This window comes from Paroedura picta, chromosome 3, assembly GCF_049243985.1.
Source record: "Paroedura picta isolate Pp20150507F chromosome 3, Ppicta_v3.0, whole genome shotgun sequence".
NCBI lineage: Eukaryota > Metazoa > Chordata > Lepidosauria > Squamata > Gekkonidae > Paroedura > Paroedura picta.
In genome coordinates, this window is record NC_135371.1 from 168,277,938 (window position 1) to 168,296,283 (window position 18,346).

An 18,346-nucleotide genomic window follows, 5' to 3' on the forward strand; every position below is an offset into this window, starting at 1 on the left:
TTTAAAATGACAAAAGAAGCCCCCAAAGGGGGCAACAGAATGAGGTGCCTTCAATTATTAAACTGTCCTTACCCCAAATCCTCACCAAAATAAAAAGATCGAAACATACAGCTGGAAGGGATCCCAAAGGTCATCTCATCCACCCCTTGCACACTGCAGGAAATTCACAGCCACCTCTCCCCGTCCCCTGCTTCCACAGTGACCTCTGCTCTATGCCCAGAGAAAGGCAAAAATCCTTTAGGTTCCCTGGGCAAATTTGGCCCGGGGAAAGTCTTTCCTGACCACAAAGTAGCAATTGGCATTACTCTGGGCATCCAAGAGCTGAGAACTCACTCTTTCCTTGCTGCTCTCCCTCTTATAATCTGCCTAAATTGATAGAATCAGCATTGGAGCAGATGCCCATCTCCTCTGCTTCAATGATGGGGAGCATGCCACCTCCCAAGAAAGCATGTTCCACCGAGAAACCATTCTAACGTTTAGCCACAAACTTTAAAAATATATTTTCAGTTCATTGACTCGGGTCCAACCTTCTGGATCACACTGACCCATTATGCACGGGGGGAATAACGCACATTCGGGGTGGAATGGCGGCGACTAAAATCACGGATAACGCACGGTGCCGGCTGCAACCAGCCGCAGCTTCGGTGCATGCCACCGAAAAGGCCGTGTTAGCGAAACGCGGAAGAAAGCGCAGCTTCCGGGTGACCGGGGCGCAACCAGAAGCGGCACCCAGATCGCCGCGTGCATAATCGGTTACTCTGGGTTTTGCCGCCGTTGCACCCCGTCCCGTGCATAACCAGTCTTCCCCCTCCGCGTTTTCCATGTGACCTGAAATCGCCGGTTCGGCGGCCGTGCATAATGGGCCACTGTGATTATTTGTGTATTGCTGAAGCAAAAAGGCATCCTTCCAATTTAGTCTTCTTCATTAATTAGTTTCCGTGGGACTTTCCAAAGACTGCGTAATCTGCAAGGCTGAGATCAGGAATTTTGACGTGCAGGTACAATATAAGTGCCAGGATACAATCGTGACTGTTTTTGCTGGAAGCCTTAGCTGACTGCAAGTAAAACGGTCATTTCTACTTTTCAAAGATTCAGATTTCAGTAAGAACTACCAGACATCTATATCCTTGACTCGCAAATTTCAGATAAGACTTTTTACTATATTAGATGGCTACCTTTTCAATGTTTTGGGTTTTACTATGCAATATTGACCTAAGGAATCGTGTTTGTTTAGTTTTATGTGTTACCACCTTAATGAAGCTTGATAGAGACTGTAGGCCAGAAACTAGCACTCAGATTTTTAGAAAAACATTAAAGTTGGAAATATTCTACAGCAATGTTTTGTTCAATAGGCAAGAGGGGTTTATTTTCTCTTTTAAAAATGCTCTTCCTGTAGGGAAAGGAATGTTATTCTTTGTCGACTCCCTGTCATACAATGAACTTGGTAACTTAAAGCTTCCACAACATTTTGACCTTGGTCTGGGTCTCTCTACTATCTCTATCTCTGCCTCTGAGTGTGTGTGCGTGTGTGCGTTAAGCACTATCAAGTTGCTTCGCGTCGTGGTTAAGAACGGTGGACTCTAATCTGGAGAGCTGGGTTTTATTGCCCATTCCTCCTCCACATGCAGCCACCAGGATGACCTTCGGTTAGTTACAATGCTGTTATTCTTGCAGAGTGGTTCTGTCAGAGCTCTCAGCCCCACTGACCTCACAGGGTGCCTGTGAGAGGAAGGGAAGGTGATCGTAAGCTACTTTGAGATTCCTTCAGGTAGAGAAAAGTGGCATATAAGGACCACTCTTCTTCTTCTTCTTCTTCTTCTTCTTCTTCTTCTTCTTCTTCTTCTTCTTCTTCTTCTTCTTCTTCTTCTTCTTCTACAGGGCTCTCTCAGCCTAACCCTTGGGTGACCTTGGGCCCACCATGGCACTGATAAACCTGATAAAACTGTTCTGACCGAGCAGTGATATCAGGGCTCTCTCAGCCTCACCCACCTCACAGGGTGCCTGTTTTGGGGAGAGGAATGGAAGGCGACTGTAAGCTGCTTTGAGACTCCTGTGGGTGGTGAAAACCAGGGCATAAAACCCACTCCTCTTTTGACTTATGGTGAACCTATGGATGAATGAATGACTTCTAAAATGTTTTACTGCTACACTTGCTCAGCTCTTGCAAACTGAGGACTGGTGCTTCCTTGACTGTGTCCATCCATCTCATGTCAGGTCTTCCTCTTTTCCTGTTACCATCAACTTTTCTAAGCATGGTTTACTTTTTCTTGTCTTCTCATAATGCGACCAAAGTACAGTAGTCTCAGTTGAGTCATTTTAGTTTCCTGGGAGAGTTTAGACTTGATTTGATCTAGAATCCACTGATTTTCCTTTTTGGCAGTCCACAGTATCCATAAAACTCTCCTCCAATACCACAGTTTCCAGTGTATCCACTTTCTATCAGTCCATACATGAAAGTGAGCTTGGTCACCAGTGATACATCCTAACACTTAAGAATCTTTTCTAACTTCCAATCTCAAAGTTCTTCTGATTTTTTATTGCTGATGGAGCAAAGGAATAGAAAATCTTAAACCATTTCAGTTTCTACATTGACCCATTATGCACGGGGGTTTTAGCGCACATTCGGGGTGGAATGGCGGCGACTAAAATCACCGATAACGCACGGTGCTGGCTGCAACCTGCCGCAGCTTCGGTGCATGCCGCCGAAAAAGCCGCGGTAGCGAAACGCGGAAGAAAGCACAGCTTCCGGGTGACTGGGGCGCAACCAGAAGCGGCGCCCGGATCGCCGCGTGCATAATCGGTTACTCTGGGTTTTGCCGCGGTCGCGCCCCACCCATAACTGGTGTGCGTCGCGTCTTCCCCCTCCGCGTTTTCCATGACCCGAAATTGCCGTTTCGGCGGCCGTGCGTAATGGGCCATTGTCAGACACAAAAGTGCATAACCTCCCTCCCACCCCCACATAGTCATTACTTTTGTGTTCTTGATGTTCAGCAGCAATTCAGATTTGGCAGTTTCTTCTTTAACCTTCACCAGGAGATGTTTCAAGGTTTCACTGTCTTGGCCCATGTGGGATCATCTGCATATCTCATTGAATCATAGATTTGAAAGGGGCCATATGGCCCATCTAGCCAACCCCTAGATCAGTCTTTCTCAGAAAACCAGAGTTTTGTTAAGGCATCATGAAGATCCTATGGGCCACTATCAAGATTGCTCGTGAGTAGAGGTGGAAAGCCTTTGGGCTGGTTTCAGCCTGTTGTATTATAACTAACTTTATTTAGCAACAAAGGGATGACAATCAGGGTGGCAATCAGAGAAGGGTTTTTTCACACCTTTAAGCACAAGAAAGATCCACAGAAACTAGAATATGCTGACGATGGCCAGAGGAAGGGGTTCAAGTCAAAGAAGAAGAAGAAGAAGAGTTGGTTATTATACCCCATGTTTCACGAACTGAAGGAGTCTCAAAGTGTCTTACAATCGCCTTCCCTTCCTCTCCCCACAACAGACACCTTATGAGGTAGGTGTGGTTGAGAAAGCTCTGACAGAACAGCTCTGCAAGTGTAGCTCTAACAGGACCCAGATTACTGCATGTGGAAGAGTGGGGAATCAGTCTTGGTTTTTCAGATTACAGTCCACCATTCTTAATCACTGTGCCATATTAGCACTCAATATCAAATAATTAGCAATATATCCTTTTAAGGTCTGGGAGCAATCGAGGGCAAAAGGGGATGACATAGAATGAGATGGCTGGATGGAGTCACTGAAGCAGTAGGTGGAAACTTAAATGGACTCCAGTGAATGGTAGAGGACAGGAAGGCATGCAGGATCATTGTCCATGGGGTCGCAATGGGTTGGACACAACTTCGCACCTAACAACAACAACAAAATAGTAGGAAAGAGCCTCTTGTGTCGCAGGGTGGTAAGACAGCCAACATACTGTCTGAAGCTCTGACGATGAGGCTGGGAGTTCAATCCCAGCAGCTGGCTTAAGGTTGACTCAGCCTTCCATCCTTCCGAGGTCGGTAAAATGAGTACTCAGCTTGCTGGGGGTAAAACGGTAATGACTGGGGAAGGCACTGGCAAACCACCCCGTATTGAGTCTGCCATGAAAACGCTGGAGGGCGTCACCCCAAGGGTCAGACATGACTCGGTGCTTGCACAGGGGATACCTTTACCTTTAAATAGTAGGATCCCTATATAGTTCATTTGGAAGAACACTGGAATGAATGAAGGTATAAAAAGACTGGTGGCTTTGGGCGGGTGTCAGTTTTGAAATCATCCCAGTGTAGAGAGGACAAAGGTCAGCCCGTCTCTGACATAATCAGGAGGAGGACAAGGAAAGATTGTGGACAGAAAGAATGGGAGAAATATCAAGATTCTTCAAGGGAAATGTGTTTTGCCAAGTTTGTTAGCGACCTTAAGCATACAGGTGAACATCTGTCAGTGATTATTTGGATTTTACAAAATGTGCTTCAATGTAGGCCTATGTACCTATGCTACATAGGTCATTCCAACGTAATCAACAGATGTTCACTGAAAAACACACCTGTTTTACATATCCATGTCAGAGTACAATAAACGCCATAGGTGGTGAACCAAGAGACTGGAATGTAACTTTATAACTATTAGAGCCTTTTTCTGTTTTTTTTTTCTAGGCAACATGGAAGACAGAGAAAATGGAACGGGAGTTGTGCTTCTGGGTCTTTCTAGACACCCCCAAACACAGGTTGTGCTGTTCTGTGTCTTCCTGGCTATGTACTTGGTCACTGTAGGTGGGAATGGCCTCATAGTTATGCTGATTCTGACAGACTCTCACCTTCATACACCCATGTATTTCTTCCTTAGCAACCTTTCCTTCATCGATGTATGCTACGTCACCACTTCCGTCCCACAGATGCTGGCGCACTGCTTCACAGACCGGCCCATTATCTCACTAGGCCGTTGTTTGGCCCAGATGAGCATTGCTCTCTTCTTAGCCGTAGCCGAATGTCTTCTGCTCGCCATTATGGCCTACGATCGTTACATAGCAATCTGCAGTCCCCTGCACTACAGTCTAGTTATGAGCCGGAAGGTGTGCATCCTTCTGGCATCTGGCTTGTGGGTCTCCTCCTTCCTCTTGACCATCGTCCCTTTCTTTAGCATGCCAGGCCGTGCGTGTGGACGCATTGTGGTGAACCATTTCAAGTGCGAAGTCCAGGCAGTGTTGAAAGAGGCTTGCTCAGACACCGGTGCCAGTGGACTGGTTTTGATGTTGACCAGTGTCTTCACCTTGCTCATTCCCTTTGCGTTCATCCTGGTGACGTACATGCGCATCGGTCTGGCTGTGCTGCACATTCGGTCAGGCCACGGATGGAGAAAGGCCTTGTCAACCTGTGGGTCCCACTTGGTCGTGGTGGGCATCTTCTACGGCACCACCATGGCCTTGTACTTGCGACCTCAGAAGAAGGTTTTCACGAACAGAGAGAAGGTAACGTCAGTGTTCTACGGAGTTGTCATCCCTATGCTGAACCCCCTAATCTACAGCCTGAGGAACAGAGATGTAAAAGGAGCTCTGTGGAGGGCCCTAGCCAGAAAGTAGAATAATAATAATATGGGTATCCACTGGACATTTTAAAAAGTCATTTCCTATATACAACTGAGCACACCTGTCACGTGTTATTTACTTTAACGCAGCCAAACGTATTTCAACCTCCAGAGCCCATGCAGGCAAAAAAACCAAATTCTTTGTTTAATGCTCTGTAGATCTTTGCCAATTTATGTTTATAGGAATATTGGGACAATACATGTGTATGTTAGAACATTCAAATGTTGTGTTTTTTTCTTTTCATGTTACTTGTAGACTTTTAAAAACCCCTGAAAAAGACTGTAGAGACAGTTGAAAGCAGACTTACCGGAGGCTGTTCCACTGTGGACTATGACTTTAAATTTACTTCGTGTATGACCAGGAAGAATAACCTACATTTGAAAGATTTGCTGACTGCATTTGACTGTGACTTTACATTTGCTTTTGTGTATCACTGACCGTTTATGCACTGGAGGTTTTATGCTGGGCTGCAGGCTGGAGTTTTAGTCGTGGCAGGTTGCCCCATCTCTTCCTGCACCCACATGGGTGAGCATTTGGCATGGAATGCCTCATCTGCCCCCGATTTGTGCTCCTACATGGAAGCTGGGGCAATGAAGTTCCCAATGCGTAAATGGTCACTGAGATGACCTTTATAGAATCACAGAATCATAGAGTTGGAAGGGGCAATGCAGGCCATCTAGTCCAACCCCCTGCTCAACGCAGGATCAGCCCTAAGCATCCTAAAGCATCCAAGAAAAGTGTGTATCCAACCTTTGCTTGAAGACTTTCATTGGTAAAATCTGTAGATTATATTCAAAGTAGTTGAAGACTTTTTGTTTTGTTTTGCATTTTTCACTTCCTCAAATGGTTTCATAATTATATCAAAGTGTACCACTTGTCCCTTTTCTTTGCTTTTCTATGAAGGCTAACAAGGTAAGAAGAAGAAGACAGCCTGAGCTCCTGGGTGTTAGGACACTGGAAACTTTGCTGTTCCAGCTCCCATATGGGAGCACAAATCCAGGGCAGATGAATTGCACCAGGCCAAATGCTCCCTTTTGTGGGAGCAGGAGAAGGCCGAGCAACCCGCCCTGACTCAAACTCGAGCATGCAGCCCAGCACAAAACCTCCAGTGCGGAAACAGTATTAGTCAAGATGAATTCAGTCACCAGTTTCTCATTTGGAATGCCCATGATATTGTCTGCCTGTTCTCTTTTGCGTGAAAGGAAGAGGAAGTCACATAGAAGTGATCCAGTTTCACTGACCCATAAAATGTCCAAGTGCTTCAACATCGTGTCTTGTGGTTGTTATGTAACAAATAGATGTGATTTATAGTGGTTCCATATTTAAAACCAGATTCTGAATTGATTCCCTGCAGACATATTTCGTCCATTATACACACACACACACACACACACACACACACACTCAGTTTGGGGAAGTATTTTCTTATGTAAAATCTGAAATATCATTACTTCAGTGCTGCTGCTTTTAAAGCGTGGATCACTGAAGTAGGTTATTCAAAATCCCTACAACAATAATAAGTTTGAATAAGAATGTTTACCAAATCGTTCCTTCTCCCCCTTTACAGTACTTTTGCAGTTTTACTCAGATGAAATAGTCATGAAACTTTTTGAATTTGAAACTACTAATTTGAAGTAATTCCCCAGAAACTCTATTGTAGACTTCTGTGTCATATTCCAGAAGGACCTCTAATAATGCAACTGGAATATATGGCAGTAAGATCTTCATTATCTGTTGTCTCCAGGAATGAGCAGTTTTGTCCTTATTAGAGAAAAAGAGAAGGTCTTCTAAATAACCTAACACCCTTCAGAATTTTCAAAAGGGGAACTTCACTTATCCTCATACTTGTTAAGCCATTCCTTTAAAGGATATAAAGGGCTGCACAGAACTGTGAAGGTCGTTTTAAAGTTAGAGAAAAGGACAAGTTGACCTTTGGTACTATTGGACTGTTACATATTGTAACTGCGTGCCAGAGATTCTGGGAGGGAAAGAATTATGAGAATTCTCTCACTGGGGTACACTTGGCAGTCTTGTCTAATGGTAAATATAGAGGTTGGTACCGGGATCTTGATTTCTATCAATATTTGAATTGTAAAAATGTGATGAGATCTTTGTGAAAGTTGGTTAACTTGCACTAACCTCCCAGACAGAGCTATGAGGAAAATTGTGTATTATAACTTCCACACAAAACAGACACTAACTGTCAAAGCTAACAGAAAATGGAAGTCTCCCATCATGCACCACTTCTGTATATGTGAGTGTGCATGCAAGGAGGTACAAACAAAAATTACAATAGGCAGTTGGCCCTAGAAGAAGAAGAAGAAGAAGAAGAAGAAGAAGAAGAAGAAGAAGAAGAAGAAGAAGAAGAGTTGGTTCTTACATGCCGCTTTTTTCTACCTGAAGGAGCCTCAAAGCGGCTTACAATCGCCTTCCCATTCCTCTCCGCACAACAGACACCCTGTGGGGTGGGTGAGGCTGAGAGAGCCCTGATATCACTGCTCGGTCAGAACAGCTTTATCAGTGCTGTGGGGAGCCCAAGGTCACCCAGCTGGCTGCAAGTGGGTGGAGCGCAGAATCGAACCCAGCATGCCAGATTAGAAGTCCACACTCCTAACCACTACACCAAACTACCCTCTCATCGGTCAGATGCTGAGCCTCTTTGGCCCTTGCTTGCCTGCTGTTTCATCTTTTATGGATCTCTCATTTACCTGGGCTTGGAGCTGTAGCAAGTTAACCTGTTTGAAATTAATCCATTCAGAATCAATCCATTCAGAATAATCCATTCAGAATACATTATATGTACCTACATGAATATATCCATCTCTGATTATGTGACTTCTTTTTAGATCGTTTCTTAATCCATAAAAAAATGAATATATCATGTAGATAGCGCTTCTAGTTTTTGCAAGTAAAATTGAATTCTCTTGTTTCCACTGGAGTCAGAACAGCTTTATAATTTGCTTGAATAGAATTTGTCCCTTAAATGGGAAAAGTAGAAGATTGGGGTTACTGTGTAAACTTTCTGTGCTTCCAAGGAAATTGATCCCCCCCCGGGGAGGGCGGTATATAAATAAATAAATAAATAAATAAATAAATAAATAAATAAATAAATAAATAAATAAATAAATAAATAAATAAATAAATAAATAAATAAATGTGAGTGCTCGCCTGAGGAAAATCCAGTTGTTTTTGTGAAGACGACTTTAAACTAACAAGGCATTGACTGATGTGGATTGATCTTAATTTAATTGCATGTGGGCGCTCTGGACCTGTTGTGGTATTGCAATGCTGCATCGTTGTACTATTTATTATACTGTTATGCTGTTATAACTATATTGTTATAGTTATACTGTTATTAATTACTGTATGTTTTTAACGAAGTCTGTTTCATGTATTGTTGATTAATTTAATGTAAACCGCCCTGAGCCTTCGGGGAGGGCGGTATATAAATCTAAATAAGTAAATAAATAAATAAATAATTCCCAATCTTAAAAAGGGAGGTTTGGTAGCTGGTGCAACAATTTCTTCATTACTTCTCTTTCAAAGTAGTTTGAGAGGACTACACATGATTCAAGATCTCAGTCTTTGGATTTTGCTGAGGAACTAGCACTAGATCAGCAAAACCTCCTGAATTAAAGCTCACAGTGCACCCCACCCCATTTATTACTATGTACATAGCTAACATATTTGCACCACTTCGACATAGTCATTAGAACCTTTAATAGATGAGTAGTATATCATATAGAGCATCTTGTGGCGCAGAGTGGTAAGGCAGCTGACATGCAGTCTGAAAGCTTTGCCCATGAGGCTGGGAGTTCAATCCCAGCAGCCGGCTCAAGGTTGACTCAGCCTTCCATCCTTCCGAGGTTGGTAAAATGAGTACCCAGCTTGCTGGGGGGTAAACGGTAATGACTGGGGAAGGCACTGGCAAACTACCCCGTATTGAGTCTGCCATGAAAACGCTAGAGGGCGTCACCCATGACTAGGTGCTTGCACAGTCGATACCTTTACTTTTAGTATATCATGATATAAAAGAAAGTCCATTATATATCTAATATCAAGAACCTATTTGAGATATTAAATTTGGAACAGATTTTAATTCTACTCTTATTTCATTGCAATATATTTGTATATCATATTTTCCTACTTTTTTGTTTCCTGCTAGCATAATACACATAATATATACTCGATCTGTCTTTACATTATGTAATACACCAGTTTCTCAAATAGGCTGTTAATTTTGCTAGTACTGCATATTCAGCAAGTTTATTTTCCTATTTTTCTAAACATGGACTGATGTCTAGTTGTCAATTTGCTACATAAATAGTTCTAACCGCTGTCACCATGTATTTGAATATCCCTTGTAGCATGTTCTTGACTTCCACTGAGAATTTAAACTGTTACATGCTTTGTATTGTTCAATATATTTCTGTCCAATATCTTTTTGCTTTTTCAGAAGTTTGCCACGTAAGAAAGAAGGTTCCATCTATGTTTTCACATTTCCACCTTTTTCCTTTGTAGTTCTTATGTTTTGACATTTCCAGCTTTTTCCTTTGTAGTTATTATGTGCTTTGGAGTTATATACCATCTGAAAAACATTTTGTACCAATTTTCTCTTATTGTTTGGTTGACTCCATTTAATCATATATGTAAAAACTTGTCCTATTTCTAACAAATGTAAAATCTTATTTATACATTGGAGTAAATGCTTTTGTTTTATAATTGGCTGCTCAAATTCAGTCTTAGAACTCTACCTTCAATACTCATTATCTCCTTTAGTCTTAAAACTAATCGATAATTTATCATCCATTGAATGTTTCAATTTTAATATCTTTCCAAGACTTGATTTCCCCCTGAATGTTTAATCATCATGCCATATGTTAAAAGACCATTTTTTATTCCTTGTGTTCTCACTGATCTTCTATTGGGGATTTAAATGAAGAATTTGAGGGCTCAATAAATTCCAGCATGTAAACCATATTCTCAAAAGTCCATCTCAGATTAGGTGACTTCTTTTTAGTCCATTTCTTAATCCATACAAAATCCATGCACTTAATCCATATATGTAGGTCTTCATCAAGACCTGCTTATTCTAATTTTCCCTATTTTTTGTCTTTTTCATCCAGTCCACAATCATGACCACACCTGCCGCTTGGTAATATAATTTTATAATTTGGTATTTGGGACTGCTAATCCTCCCCTCTTTTTCTCATTGAAGTGTATGCTTGGGATTTTTTTGCCATTCCATATACATTCATTTATCTGTCTTTTGCCACTCTTTCAATATTCTTTCATCTCGTCTTGTATTAAATTTGTGAACAAGAAGTGAAAGAAAGCAGTGCTTCTATTTCTAGATACAGAGAAAGCATATGATAATACAATGAGGTATTTCTTATTGAATGTTTTGCAAAATATGAGCTGTGATCCTATATTCTGGAGTTGGATCCTGAGACCAATTAACAAAGATTTTTAATTAATGGGAAAGTAATGGATATCATTTAAATTGAAAAAGGAACACACAGGGATGTCTTTTATCTCCTTTATTATTTCTATACTAGCAACAGAGATTTTAGCTATAAAGATTAGACAAGATGAAAATATTAAAGGAATAAAACTGGATTCAATGTAGAACTCAAATGGAAAAGTTATACAGACAACATGGTTCTAACATTCTCAAATCCCTAGAAATCACTGCAATGTGCAATTGAACATATTGAAGAATTTAGATCCCTATCAGACAACCCCACCCCGGAAAAAACCCAAAAATGATAACAATTTTTTTAAACATAAGATGATGAACAAGAGATTATAAAGAGCCCAAAGTGCTCAACAGCTACCAACACTATTAGACATTTGGAACTAAATATGACATGAGCAAAACTGTTAATCTTTTAAAAAATAGCTACCAGAAAACTTGGAAAAGAAGCGCAGTGATTCTTGACATCAGTTACTTTCTTGAGTCTAATTTAAAGAGTCCAAAATCAACAAGGTGTCAGGGTTACAGATCCAAACCCTTGTTTTCAATGGAAGTTGACAAGGTGCCCTTCAGCCAGTCACTTCCTTTAAGCCTAACCCAGGGATTCCTGATCAGGGTTCAGATGGCCTCTAACTTCACTAGATGTCACTGGAGCCCACTTCTCCTGTTCCTCTACATGTCTAGTCTCTTTCTCCACTAGCTTGACATGATCAAAGCCAAATTTTCCTATAGAACCACTGAGGGTCGGACACAACTGAACGGATAACATCATCGTCATCATGTATTCGATAACTGTTTTTCTTGCCTTTGACCAAAATCCAATCCATGATTTATGTACCATTTTGTCTATGAGTTTTAATGTCCTTAATGAAGTACCAGATTAAATGTCCCTGTGTCATTCTAACTGCAACAGGACTTGAGCGCCATACTATCCACTGAATTGAGCAAAGCCACATCGGTAAAAAAAACAATAACAACAGAATCCAAGAAAGCTTTTCATCATGTTATAGGAAAAATGAATGTTCGGCTAGTTCACTTTTGAACGACTGATTCTTTTTTTCCAGCAGAAGAAATAGTGATGTCATGGGAACAACGAATGAGACGATGGCGACAGCCTTCATCCTGATTGGGTTATCTGAACACCCCAGTGCACAGTCTGTATTCTTCTGCTTCCTCTTGATGGCATACCTCATCAGCCTTCTTGGCAACAGCCTCCTCATTGTGTTGAGTATTGTGGACCCCCGGCTCCATAATCCCATGTATTTCTTTCTCTGCGTCCTCTCTTTAATAGATCTCATCATTACCAACAACACCATGCCTGAGGTCTTGGCCAACTGCTTCCTGTACAGGCCCACCATCTCCTTCCACAGATGTCTGGTCCAAATGTACATTGGCCTGTTTCTCATCTCGATAGAATGTGTTCTTCTGGCCATCATGGCGTACGACCGCTATGCGGCTATATGCCAGCCCCTCCACTATATGCAGATCATGCGATGGCAACTTTGTGTCAGTCTCGTGGCTGCCTCGGTGGCTCTCTCCATCCTGATAACCCTCATCACAGCGCTGTTGCAGCCAACTGACTTCTGTGGCCATTACGTGATCAACCATTTTGTATGCGAGCTGCAATCTTTTCTGAAACTAGCCTGCTCCGACACCCACGTAAGCGAGCTCTTCATGCAAATGTCAAGCCTATTGATTTTAATACCCCCCTTTGGTTTCATTGTTGCAACATATGGGCGCATAGGCTCGGCTGTATTGAGCATCCGCTCCACCCAGGGTCGTAAGAAAGCCTTCTCCACCTGTAGCTCTCACCTCACGGTGGTCAGTATCTTCTACGGTGCCATCATGATCATGTACTTGAAGCCTCAGCAGAAATCTCCTTCTGAAGAGGAAAAAATAATCTCTGTAATGTATGGGGCTCTGACGCCCATGCTCAACCCACTGATATATAGCTTGAGAAATAGGGACGTGAAGGGAGCTTTCTGGAAAGCGGTTGGCAGGAAAATGTAGAGACTACAAAACAGAAATATACTGGGCGCAAAATTAGTAGATATGCTTACAATAACAATTATTTTCAGACAAATTCTTTCTTGCTTTCTTTTCCAAAAGGAAATGTATTGCTTGGAGACAGATTCTTAGAGGAATCAGGATAGAGTCTGCATGGTTTAGTGGTTAAGAGTGGCAGCTTCTAATCTGGCGAGCCAGGTTTGAGTCCCCACTCCTCCACATGCAGACAGCTTGGTGACCTTGGGCTCATCACAGTGCCAATAGTGCTGTTCTGACCGAGCTGTGCTCTCAGAGCTCTCTCAGCCTCACCATCCTCACAGGGTGTCTCTTGTGGGGAGAGGAAGGGAAGTTGACTGTACGCCGCTTTGAGACTCTTTCAGGCAGTGAAAAGCGTGGTATAAAAACAACTCTTCTTCTTTTAGTCTGTGATTCAATGGAACCACAAGGTATTCACACCCTCAAATATTGAACATAGTAGATCATTTGGACATAGCAGATTGAGTCGATTAAGCCAAGGTGGTATTAAACACAACAGAACTGAAGGTGTGATTTTTCTACTGAACCTTCACTGAACCCCAAGACACTTATCGCACCATATTTGAAGGTGTGAATATCTTTGAGGTTCCATTCATAGAATCATAGAATCATAGAGTTGGAAGGTACCTCCTGGGTCATCTAGTCCAACCCCCCTGCACTATACATTGAACCATGGACTATTGTAAATTGAAAAAGATCCATTTCAGATTGAAACATCTTCCTTTGCGAATTCTACAATTCTTTTCTGATTCATTTGAGAACTCTACGGGCAATGCATGTCCTGTGCCTGTTGCACAGTATATTCAGAGTAGTTCAGCAGTGGAATAGGCTGCCTAAGGAGGTGGTGCGCTCCCCCTCACTGGCAGTCTTCAAGCAAAGGTTGGATACACACTTTTCTTGGATGCTTTAGGATGCTTTGGGCTGATCCTGCGTTGAGCAGGGGGTTGGACTAGATGTATGTATGGCCCCTGTATGGCCCCTTCCAACTCTATGATTCTATGATTCTATGATTCTGTATTTCTCTTTGTAGTCTCTCCGATCCCTGTGTAATCCCTTTGTAGAAAAATGTAAAGCTGTTGTGCACAGTTTATGATCAGGTGATGGAGCAGGTTGAACATTACTGTTTCTGTCTTATACTGAACCAAACCATTGGTCCAGTGTACGTTTACTACATGATGCTCTTTGTACTAAAGGAACAATAGTTATATAAGCACATGTGAGGTACACATGCTTGAAAGTTGTTTATTACGAATGGGCTAAGATCTGCTGGGATTGCAATAAAGAATTCTCTTTTTTTGCAGTCTCACTGGTTTCGTCTTTAATTGGTGTGAGGGACGCCTGTGACTTGGAGTCAAGGCATCTCAACGATGCCACTATAACTCTGAAGAGCTATACAAGTTTAGTGATACCACACTTGACTTGTTCAAAAAAATCTGCAGAAGATTGAGTTTTGAGAGCCAGAATGATTTCCCCCCAGATTGTAGTTTGAAATGGTAACCACTATACTACCCTGGCTTTTATGGGATGACTGCTGTTGGACAGTAACAACCAGTATTCCTCAGGGTAGTTAAGCAAATGATATGGTGTAGCCAAGTACTGAAGAGTTCTTCCTTAAAAGCCAAAACTGGTTGGGGTCTCTCTCTCTCTCTCTCTCTCACCCGGGCTGGGAGGGAACCCGCTTATCGCCCTCCCAGCTCCGCCAACCTGAGGAGTGCAAGACGAGGCGACAGGCGCGCCCAGGATGAGGAGCCTCAAGACCCTGAGCCGCGGGCTGGCGCAGAAGGGACAGCAAGTCCCCCGTCCGGGGGGTGCCGACGGGGAGAGGCCTCTGCCGGGGCAAGGACCTGGGGCCGGGGATGGCGACCCGGGCCAAGGAGCTAGAGCCAGGGACGGCACGGGGCGGGCAAGGAGATGCCAAGGCGGCCATCCATGACCCCCTGTGCCTGATTGCGACTGGATGGATGCACAGGGGGGGCAGGTTGCCTCCACAGCTAAGAGGAGCAGAGATCAGACGGCTCTATCGCTTCAAGATCCGCTTCACCGGCAACCCCGATACCTTCCGGGGATTCCTCGTCCACCTCCAGGCGTACATGATGGACGTGAGATACATTTTCCTAGACGACGCAGAGCGCATCTGGTTTGTGGGCGACTGCATGGATGGAGAAGCGGCCAAGTGGTTTATCGATTTGTACTGGTACAACCCCACAGCGGTGCGGAGCCATGATTGCTTCATGTGAGCCATGCGAGAGATGTTTGTGGATCCGTTCGAGCGTGAGACAATACCCCTTCGCATTGCTTAGCTAGATGGGAAGTGTGCCCTGGGGGGAGAAGCAACGAGCAAGACACTTCCCTTAGAAATGGGCGTAGCAGAGCACTGGGAAAAAATACAGCCCGTAGTAGCTACTAGCTCTGCTTTTCTTTGTGTCTTGGGGTTGGATTGGCTGCGCAAACACGACCCTACGGTGAGCTGGAAAGAGGGCACGGTCAGTTTTCAAGACCCGGGTTGTGGGAAGCACCGGCGGGCCAAGTCACGCAAACTCTCGCGCGTTAGCATGGGAACCCCCTCGAACGAGAAAGCAGCTCCAAAGTTTCTTGGGATTTGCTAATTTCTACCGTTCCTTCATTCCCAACTTTGCTAGAGTTGCGCTGCTCCTGACTGATCTCTTGAAGACTAAGGAGGGGGGCAAGTCGACAGCACACCCGGGTGTGCCCTTGGTGTGAACACCGGACTGCCAAGCGGATTTTGACAAGCTGAAAGCACTGTTCACCTCTGAGCTGGTGCTCGCCCACGCAGACCCTCAAAAGCAGTTCACGGTGCAAGTAGACTCCTCGGATGTGGTCATGGGGGCGGTGATCCTCCAGGAAGGGGGGAGGGATGGCAAATTGCACCCAATTGCCTATCTCTCTAAGAAATTCTTGGTCCCGGAGAAGAATTGGGCAATTTGGGAGAAAGAGGCGGCCGCCGTTAAACTGGCTCTAGCGACCTGGTGGCACTGGCTAGAGGAGGCGGCCCTCCCGTTCATAGTGTGGATGGACCACAAGAACTTGCAGGTGCTCAATCAACCCTGCTCGCTGTCCGCCAAACAGATGCGGTGGGCAGAGTTTTTCTCTCGTTTCAACTTCACTCTGAAGCATCTGCCGGGCAAAATGAACTTTCTGGCCGATGCACTCTCACGCCTCCCCCAGTACGACAGCAAACGCGACCCATTGGTCAACACGGTGTTTATCCCCTCCCAGCTCGGTCTGACGGTCATGACACGCAGCAAGGCAAAAGGGGGTGGGCCGTACCCGGGGGGCTGGGTCCAGAAGGACATCCAAAGTGACGCTGAATTTGTGACTCTCCGCTCCTCCCTAGAGGAGAAGGGGGGCCTGTATTTTAAGGACGAGCGCCTATTCGTGCCTCAGGGTGCCCGTAAGGAGATTTTGAAATTGTGCCATGATTCCAAACCTACGGGGCACTTTGGGTTTGTAAAAACCCTCCATCTAGTTAGACGGCATTATTGGTGGCCATCTCTGCTCAAAGACGTGGAGTCATATGTACAGGGTTGTCCAGTCTGCCTGACTTCGAAACCCATGGGGGGAAAAAAGAAGGGACTGTTACAGCCGCTGACCATCCCTTCCCGCCACTGGTCGGATGTCATCATGGATTTTATTACTGATCTTCCCCTCACCCAGGGGAAGAGCGGGATTTGGGTGGTGGTAGACGCTTTCTTGAAACAAGCTCACTTTGTCCCTTGCGCGGGGATGCCCTCAGCCGTGAAGCTTGCTTCTCTGTTTGTCACCCATGTATATCGACTGCATGGGATCCCTTGTAGACTGCTCATGGATCGGGGGCCGCAGTTCGTTGCCAAGTTCTGGCGGGAGCTGTTGAAGCTCCTGGGTGTGAAGCAAGCTCTCACATCAGGCTACCACCCCGAGACCAATGGGCAGACGGAAAGAGTGGACCAGATTTTGGAACAGTATCTCCACTGTTTCATCAACCACCAGCAAAATGATTGGGTCTCTTTAATCCCGCTGGCCGAGTTCGCCTATAACAATGGGGTGCATGCGTCCACAGGGGTTTCCCACTTCAAAGCTGTCTATGGGACAGATTTGACTGCTGTGCCTACCTGGGAAATCTCCTCCCCTGACGCCCCCGATGTCCAGAAGTGGGCAAGTGGAATCTCCCAGGCTTGGCCGTCCATTGTTACGTGCCTGGACGAGGCGAAGTGCGCCTATAAGGCTCAGGCAGATGAGAAATGGACAGTGTGCCCGGAATGGGCTGTGGGGGATCTTGCCTACCTATCCACTAAGAACCTCCAGTGCCAGCAAGTCTCCCGAAAGCTGGGTGCAAAGTTTGTGGGTCCTTTCTGGGTGGCAAGACTGATCAATACAGTGACTGTGGAATTTGCCCTGCCTAAGACTTACCGGAATGTACACCCCATTTTTCATTCCAGCCTGCTGAAACGTGCCCTGCGTCCGGATGCTTGGCACCTCCCTTCTGCAGCGCCCATCCCTGTTTTCGTCGATAAGGACACGCACTATGAGGTCAACAAAATCCTGGACTCTCGTTGGCGTAAAGGCAAACTGCAATATCTGGTTGACTGGAAAGACTTTCCCATGGGGGACAGGGAATGGGTGGAGGCCTCCGATATCAAGGTTCCCAGACTCCTGCAGGCCTTTCACAGGGAGTTCCCACAGTGCCCTCGGCCTTGGGACGAGGGGTGAGGGGAAGGTGTTTTTGGGTTGGAGGGATGTCAGGATCAGCCCCTGCTCTCTGCCATGTTCTGTTTGGTGAACCTGTTTGACTCCATCTTGCCTGTTACATATTTGCTTTGTCCTTGTGACCCATGTATTCATACAGTTCCCATGTAACCAAACCTTGTAGTTGTCTCCTTTGATTTGCCTGCTTTGATCCCTGCCTGTTCACACTGCATACTCTCCCCCTTACTGTGAAACATTGTTACAAGGATCCTGTGGTTCCTGCGAAAGGCTTATCAGCTACCTGTGGTGCTGGCTTGACCAAGACCGTGTTAATTTCAACACCTCTGGCAGGAAGCCTGGGATGGCACCTGGGCAAGGGGGTGCCCCCTGCTATGGGAACATTCAAGTTTTGGGCAGGAGAAATGTATTGATGAGTACCTGTTGTGCTTGTGTTGGGCAGATTTGACTTCTAACGTTACAGTGACTAGATCTAACTTCCATTAAAGCTTTCTTTCCATAGAGGTTTTGTTGTGAGTTTTGTCAGCGCTTGACACACCTGGTCC

The 18,346-nt window shown here is 44.6% G+C and overlaps 2 protein-coding genes across 2 annotated transcripts; both read left to right on the forward strand.

Annotated features, from left to right (window-relative positions):
* The first annotated feature begins 3,179 nt into the window (after nt 1–3,179).
* LOC143831221 (olfactory receptor 13H1-like) lies at nt 3,180–5,644 on the forward strand. The gene is made up of 2 exons (XM_077324283.1): nt 3,180–3,213; nt 4,653–5,644. The coding sequence occupies exons 1-2, from the start codon at nt 3,180–3,182 to the stop codon at nt 5,573–5,575; spliced, it is 957 nt and encodes a 318-aa protein (XP_077180398.1). The 3' UTR covers nt 5,576–5,644.
* Nucleotides 5,645–12,140: 6,496 nt separating this feature from the next.
* Nucleotides 12,141–13,067, forward strand: LOC143831398 (olfactory receptor 13H1-like). Its single transcript, XM_077324391.1, has one exon. It carries the CDS (start codon nt 12,141–12,143, stop codon nt 13,065–13,067), a length of 927 nt encoding a protein of 308 aa, XP_077180506.1.
* The last annotated feature ends 5,279 nt before the right edge of the window (nt 13,068–18,346 follow it).